This window comes from Stegastes partitus, unplaced genomic scaffold (genome assembly GCF_000690725.1).
Source record: "Stegastes partitus isolate 25-593 unplaced genomic scaffold, Stegastes_partitus-1.0.2 Scaffold116, whole genome shotgun sequence".
Taxonomy (NCBI): domain Eukaryota; kingdom Metazoa; phylum Chordata; class Actinopteri; family Pomacentridae; genus Stegastes; species Stegastes partitus.
Window position 1 is genome coordinate 18,235 of NW_007577847.1, and position 8,121 is coordinate 26,355.

The 8,121-nt window shown below is 40.9% G+C and overlaps 1 protein-coding gene across 1 annotated transcript; it reads left to right on the top strand.

Annotated features, from left to right (window-relative positions):
* Window positions 1-912: 912 nt before the first annotated feature.
* itk (IL2 inducible T cell kinase) lies at window positions 913-8,119 on the top strand (the record flags this gene model as incomplete). The annotated part of the gene is made up of 16 exons (XM_008278145.1): window positions 913-1,131; window positions 1,236-1,340; window positions 1,469-1,550; window positions 1,648-1,773; window positions 2,328-2,365; window positions 2,879-3,030; window positions 3,119-3,184; window positions 3,282-3,336; window positions 3,799-3,878; window positions 4,009-4,151; window positions 4,345-4,419; window positions 4,655-4,823; window positions 4,923-5,139; window positions 5,226-5,290; window positions 5,429-5,547; window positions 7,998-8,119. Coding segments are annotated over exons 1-16 (1,752 nt in total), but the record flags the coding sequence as incomplete, so codon positions are not given.
* Between the last annotated feature and the right edge of the window lie 2 nt (window positions 8,120-8,121).

The window sequence follows — 8,121 nt, forward strand, 5'->3', positions numbered from 1 at the left end:
AACTGTAGAAACACTTTTCCTGATGGTGGTGCTATAGCACCCACAAAATAATTCACTTCATGTGAGTATGAATTGTTTCTGATCAGAATCTTTACTAGACCTACCCAGCATGTCTAACTGTTATTTCTGAAGAAATTAAAAAAGTTTTATTCACATTAATTTCCTCATGATTACTGGAACACATCTAGAACCTCGACTATAATTAACATAGTTGTTGAAAAATAACCCCCCAAAAATCCCACCATGGACCGTCTCTGTGTCTGAGTATTGTTTATTAGAAAGAGAGGGATGATAAAAGAAAATGTACGTTGTCATTTTTCTGTCTCTGCTTTTACAAACAGAGACCAAAAAAAAATGAGGATGGCGTGGATTAATTAAAGAAACAAAGTGTAAAATCCTAAAACAACGCAAACAAACAGAAACCCACACAGAACACGAAACATCTTGGCAGCAAAAAACACTTTTCATTTTCTGATTGCTCAATTGAATAGAAACATTTTTGTAATTTTGTTTTCATGTAAATTTAAAGTGTTTAAGGTACTGTTTTAATGGTAAAAAACAGTTTTTAAGTTTCAAATTATTCTTACATTAGCAGCCACATTTAGTGTTTACATCATACCAAACTTTATGTCATTACCAGGTCATTTCCTTTAAGGTGCATATTTTGGTGTAAAATATTCAAAAATGCCAAGGTTATAAAGAATCACTTTTCTACTACTGCACACTCCACATGCTGGCTTATTGCAACATACTGAGTGAAAGTATGCGAGTGCATGGAGAACGTCTGTGCATGTGTGTGCTTCCTTCTACAACTATGTCTTGCCGTAAGGATGTGGTTTATTGTGTGCAAGCACTGCATACCGGAAGCTTCGAGGCATCTATCAACTTATCATCCCCAAATTTTTTTTCTCAAAGTTTCACCGTCACTGCGAGGCACTCAGTCTCTCTGTGTATGACGAAACCGTTGTCACTGTGTTGTTCGTGGCTGTTACCATGTTCCCCAGGGTGATTCTGAAGGGAACTATGATCAAAAAATCTCAACAAAAGAAAAAAACATCACCGTCTAACTACAAGGAAAGATTTTTTGTGTTGGACACCCAAGACCTGAAGTATTCTGAGCGTCGTCCCGGGGTGAGTAGCTACCCGCTTGCTTTTTGTTTGAAGCCAAGCAGCTGAAGCAGAAATATGGCCTCTTGGGTTTAACAGTTATAGATTAAACATCATGTTTCTTTCAGAAAAAGCCCATGCAGAAAGGTTGCATCGAACTGTCCAAAATTAAGTGTGTGGAGAGTGTGTGCTGTGATGTTCCCATTCCATGCACCTATAAGTATCCTTTTCAGGTAGAAATCATACATTTCCAATACAAAAATCTGGTGTTACGCACTGCAAGTGTAATGTATGATTATGTATGTAGTGCATTTATGACTAAAAACAAGAGAAAAAGTAACAAATACAAATGTCTCTACAGGTTTTTCATGGCAACCATTACCTCTACATTTTTGCCCCTGACAATGATTGCCGACAGAAATGGGTGAGAGCTCTCAAAGAGGGTACGTAAAGTCACTGCTGACCCTTGAGCTTATAGGTTATGAATTCATTCATTTTGATTAATCAGACCATGTACTTCTTGTGTTTTGTTTGATACAGAGACAAAGAACAACAATTTGGTTGCAAAGTTTCACCCAAACTTCTATATGGATGGAAAATGGAGGTGTTGCCAACAAACAGAGAAACTGGCATCGGGCTGTCATGTGTATGACCCAGTGGGCTACGGTTTGTATTATTTTTTCCTTGTTTAATATCGTTAGCCTCATAGCATACTTGCCTAAGTCATATTTTCATGTTTTTGGGAAATGAGAAACAACACAATTTTTAGAAATAACATTGGTATTTATTATTGATTTTTTAACAGTACATTCAACCAGATGTGATTGGCCAATGACATAGGTAGAAAGACAGCATGATGCAGAAGTGATAGGAGAGTAAAGTTAGGCAAATATCTCAATTTGACCAAAAAATGACTCAGGCAATTATGCTATGAGGCTAACGATATGCATTTTCATCAAAGCTTTGTCCCAATTTGTGTCTGATTCAGTGTGTAATTGTCTCACCCCCCTCCAAAGAAACCCCCAAACCCTCTCATAAATCATGTCTTGTAACTTTTTTTAGGCCCTTTGAGCATTTGCTCATGGTGAATCTTGATCTAAATTTAGTCCTAGTGTTGCACAACTATGCAATCTACCAAATCTTGTATAAGCCTGTTGCCGCTTTGTAAATGTGGATGCACCCTAAACTTCTTAAATGTGATATTTCTGATTTCCCCACAGCTTCGAAAAAGCCGCTTCCTCAACTCCCAGATCCACAGGTACCACTTAAAGCACAAATAACGTGTAAATATTAACATTGAGCCCGTCGGTGGTGTTTTTAAATTATACGGGTTAGAAAAAAAAACTGGAATTTTTCATGTGTTACTTACTTACTTAAGTTATTTTACATTTAAGATATTTTCAGAAATGCTTCACTTGACAAATAGATTCTGCTTTGGCTTTTGTAACCTGTGGTTTGGTAACAGAACATTTTTGCTGCTAAGTTAGTTATCGTGCACTGCTTGCGTAATGTCATTTCAAGGCCTCTTCCAATTCTGTTGTAAAACACAACAATCTAATATAACCTAAATAGCATTGCAATAAAGTTAAAATAATGTCCTTTTGTTGTGGGATGTAGATTTTTTTATTTATCTGCTACAAAAACTAGATCACTTCTTACACACGTAAAAGTGTTGCGCAACTTTTGCTCTCCTTGTTGTTGAAGCAGAAAAGTTAGTTTTTTTTTAAATTGAACTGAGTCGATAATATTGTTTTTTTTTATTCTGCGTCAGTGGGGACTGCAGGATTCTGGACAGCAGTTCGTCATCGCTCTGCAAGACTACACACCGCTGGGAGACAATGACCTGCCTCTTGAGAAGGATCAGGAGTACGCCCTGGTCAATAACTCCCACCCTGACTGGTGGACGGTACAAGACGACAGAGGGTAACGCACCTTTGTATGACCATCTCATTCTTATTTACTGCTTACATTTAAAAAATAACTTTTTTCCCCCCTTCTGGCCTCTGATCAGGAACATCGGTTTTGTTCCCAGTACGTTCGTAGCTGAAAAGTCTGGCAGCAACTTTGAGAGATTTGAGTGAGTTTGATTTTCTAATTGTTACTCTGTGAATTCCTACAAATCCGTCTTTTCCCCTCTGTGGAGCTGATTTACTTGTTAATATGTCCTCTCGCAGATGGTACAACAAAAACATTAACAGAGGAGAGGCAGAGGATTTGTTAATGAAAGAGGTAAGGAAAAAAAACATGATCAGTGATTATTCAGTTTCCATTTGTTTATGCTTCCAGGCCCGTCCTGACATAAAAAAAAGAAATGTTTCAAAACCCAATTCTGCTGCTCCTGTATGATACATAGCACCACTTGCTTGTGCCTGTGCCACCCACAGCGATCTTGCTTTTGCAATATTAATGCACCTGCACGACGAAAATGTGACATGGCATGGGACACGAAAAATTTCTCACAACCACAATGTTTCCTCCAGCGGTGAATTTCCTGCCGTGACGACTTTGCTTTGCTAAGTTTTTGCAAGCGGGAGGGAGAACAGCTATCCATCGTTATCTGCTGCTGCTTGAACCGACTAGCAGGCCTGTGCTGGCACAAACTGCATGTTAAATAAACTGTTAATAAGCGTACGCATTACAAAATGTGCTTTTAATGTTGCCAAACCTGTGATTTCGACATTCTACCTTCAGGGAAAGGAAGGTGCATTTATGGTGCGAGACTCAAGGCAGGTGGGAGTCTACACGGTGTCGGTGTTTACCAAAGCTCCAGGGTACCTCCTTCTTCTATCTTGTGTATTTAACTAAATAACATCATAAAATTGGTGTAAAGTTAAAATATCTGCTCACATTTTAGAGCTATATGTGATTTGTTGCACTAATACGTTGCTTTCTTCTCTTCAGGTCTAATGGGGAGAAGAATCCAAGAGTGAAACATTACCAAATCAGACAGACAGAAACAGGCCAGGCTTCATTTTACTTGGCGGAGAAGTACCTGTTTAGCACCATTCCAGAGCTAATTCATTACCATCAACACAACGCTGCCGGTAAGTGTGCTGGCCTTCCTCATGCGACTAAATCCCCCAGAAAAACCCCCGAACACGAACAAGAAAGATCAGCTCAATAAATAAATAAAACTTCACAAATATCATGACAAAAGGAATAAAAGGAATTTGCAATATATGTGTATTAATATGTGTGCCTTCGTCTCTCTGTGTGTGTTTTTTTTGGACTCTGTAGGTCTGATAACGCGTCTCAGACACCCCGTTTCTCAAGGTGGATGCTGCTCCAGTGAAATTGCTGACCCCTTAAAAGGTTGAAACATCTGCTGGTTGTACCGGAGCTCAAAACTTAAGTTTGTTTTCACTGACCTCTAGTGGTTTTCACACAGTGTGTTCAGTCCACCACTTCACCCTTATCTGCAGCAAGAATTAAGAAAATCACTTTATTGCCATCGCTTCAACTTGAATATTTATTGTTAATATCGTTCCACAATACAACTGTCTCTATTTAACTGAACAGCATTTCGAATGTCGCTGCTGCTCCACAGATCAGTGGGAAGTGGACCCCGAGGAGCTGACGCTGGGTCGGGAGCTGGGCAGCGGTCAGTTTGGGCTGGTGCTGGAGGGCAGGTGGAGGGACAGGAAGGTGGCGGTGAAGATGACGAGAGAAGAGTGCATGTCGGACGAGGACTTCAAAGAAGAAGCACGGGTTATGATGTGAGCGCAATTCATAGTGGAAGTTCATGTTGTTCACAGTGAAATTAACTGGAAACCTCAGCCGCCGAAATCACTCATCTGGTGCATGTGATATAACAGGAGGCTGTCTCACTGTAAGCTCGTACAGCTCTACGGTGTCTGCACCCAGCGCTCGCCCATGTGTGTGCTGTTTGAGTTCATGGACAACGGCTGCCTGTCAGACTACCTGCGGGCCAGGAAGGGCCGTCTGTCTCAGGATACCATGCTGGGGATGTGTCTGGATGTCAGCGAAGGGATGGCTTACCTGGAGAGCTCCAACTTCATCCACAGAGATCTGGTAAACCCGCAGATAGAGACTTTTCATGATGCTCCTTTGTGTCTCCGTTCAGTTAGGAGTTTATCTTTCTTCTGTTCCTACCACAGGCTGCCAGGAACTGTCTTGTCGCAAAGAACAATGAGGTGAAGGTGTCGGATTTTGGCATGGCCAGGTAGGATTTAATTAAATATTCTGAAGCTCTTGTGTCCAAATGTCCATCATAACTCGTACCTAACTTTGTAAATCATGTTGTTTTCACTTTATAAGTCATCTTTTTTTTATAGCGGTGTGTGGTTTGTGTCCACTGTAGGTTTCTTCTTGATGATCAGTACACGAGCTCTCAGTGCTCCAAGTTCCCTGTCAAGTGGTCGGCCCCGGAGGTCATCAAATACAACAAGTTCAGCAGCAAGTCTGACGTCTGGTCGTTCGGTGCGTTGATTTATGTCGGCTGTGTTGTCTGTGCGTACGATTCGCTGTCTTTCAAGTCATGCAAGATGTCTTCCTCTGGCTTTTTTTTGAACCAACCTAGTGTTTTCCAAGCTTCATTCACAGAATAATGTGCAGTGCATGTTTTACTGAGAGCATATTCACTCTAGTGTTGTGTTCTTCGGGGAAACCACACTGGAAGTTTAGCAAGACTGCAGTGGTCGAGGGTATTTCTCCCACTGAGGGACGCATACACAGAGAAAAGTAAATGAAGTAGAATTACAGTTTAAAAAGCAAATTGAAATCATACATTTTAACCTCTGAAGATGAAAGAACATGAGTGTAAACGATATTCTAGCTTGTTTTCATCTAATGTGCCAAAGACTGTAACTATGCCTTGTGTCATGTCAACTAAATGGATTTACAGTAAGCTCCAAGAAGTTAATACTGTTAGGACAATCTCCAGGACAGCAGATTAAACGAGCAGCAACTTAACATGTTCCACGAGATGAGATTCTTTGTTCGAAAGTTGTGAAATCCAACAGATACAAAGTAGTTTGGTTAAAAAAAATTAAATATGGCTGATTACAACTGCTGCTACAGATATAGCACTAGACGTTCATTTATCATGCTTACCTGCAAACTTTTGGTTTGCCACAGATTGAAGTTCCTCTCTGGTTGTTGAATAACCCCCTGAAAACTTACACATTTAGCAGTTTCCCATGAAAATAATTCCCTTCCATCTTAAAACGGTTTAGATCGACATTGTTGCTTCTGCAGACAGATGAAATCCCCACCTGTGTCTCTGCCCACTTTTCACTGCAGCTCGTTCCTCTATGACGCTCTTCAAACCCTGTAGAAACCCTGATACACCTCTGAAGCAGTGATAAACACACGGATTCTGGTGATATTTCAAGAAGACTACTGTTTTATTCAAATTGCGTCACAGCTGCCTTCAAACTGTAAACCAACCGTTCAGTCTGTTTAAATGGAGAGAAGTTCTCATTGTGATGTTTGGTAAGAGAAAGTGAAAGAAGTTGTGTGAGGAGATGAGTAAGACAGTCATTTCAAAACACAGATAAACGAAGACCATCAGTCATCTCCGAACAATGTCTGGAGCCTTGAGATGGCAGCGGTTGATATAATTAGGAATTTGTTCCACGGGACTGTCGCCCAGTCACCCTGTGTGAGGCTGCGTGAGGAAAGATTGAGCAGAGGAACAGTTTGAATGGAAGGAAAACTTCAAAACAGACACAAGCTGACATTCAAGATCAAGAGCATATCTGGTTGCACCTTAAGTTTCTTTCAGGGCTCCAGAGTCCAGAGGAAATCCTCCCAGGAAGATCCTATTTTTTAAAGAGAAACATGAACTGCCTGGCGTTTGATAAAGTGCATTCAGACAAATCGCAATGCTTCTGGGAGAATGTCCTCATCAGCTCTGTTCACATAACGTTCACATAGCGAAGATTATCACTGTAGCCGAACATAGACCTCAGTGTCATAGAGCTGTGTTTCAATCGCAGGTCATAGCTTCTCCACTTGATTAATGATCCGACACGTACAACTAAAAGTACCCAGAAATGAATGAGGAGAAAACACTGGACCATTCTAAAGCCGCCCACTGTGAGCCTGAAGGAGCTGAAACTCAGCTGGTGGAAGGTCCCCATCAAACCTACGAGGAACAGTTTGCTCAAGAAGAAAAGTGTACAATGAAAATGACTACAGCCTCCGACAGAGGTGCTACAAAATATTATCTTCCTCCAAATTTATTTCAAACAATTTGTGGCTGAATTGCTCTAATATGAAAACATGTGTAGTTTTACAGTGTTTGAGCAGAGTGGTGGGTGAGCTGGTGTGCTCGAGCTGCAGGAAGGAATGGTGTGGAGTTACATTGAAGCCAGTGGAAGGCAGGAAGGAATTATTTTCATGGCAAAATCTTTTAAATAAGTAACTCTAATATGTGTTTGGTAGAGGTGTTTTGAGAGGGACATTAAGAGTTTTAACATTTTTATTTGCTGTATTATTTTAATTAATGTGTAAGATTGAAAATCCAAAGCAAAAAACAGTTGGTGACAATTTATTTATTTATTTATTTATTCATTGACAGGATGTATGTATTTTACCGAAATCAGACCGAAGAATAAATCCCTGTTGAGTGGGTCATAGATACAGTATTGATTGTGTGCAGGCATTGTGGGGATCATGTCAACTTTAGCACCATGCTGTTAAATGGATAAATGCACGAGTCTGAAAGCATCACCAGTCTGTCCTAATGCTCGTCATAACCACTAAAAAATGGTGAATGCAAAAGAGCTGACCACAGATATACAAATGATGAACCAGACACAGGCGAGATTCCACGACAGCTGAGGAATCTCGCCTGGTCCTCATCACTTTAACTGACCAACAGTTTGTGTGTTTGATGGCTATTGTCGTCCCCCCTCTCCGTCCAGGTGTGCTCATGTGGGAGGTGTACAACGAGGGCCGCCTCCCCTACGAGAACCGCACCAACACGGAGGTGGTGGAGTCCCTGAACGCAGGCCTGAGGCTCCTGAAGCCACGCTTGGCTCCAGACTC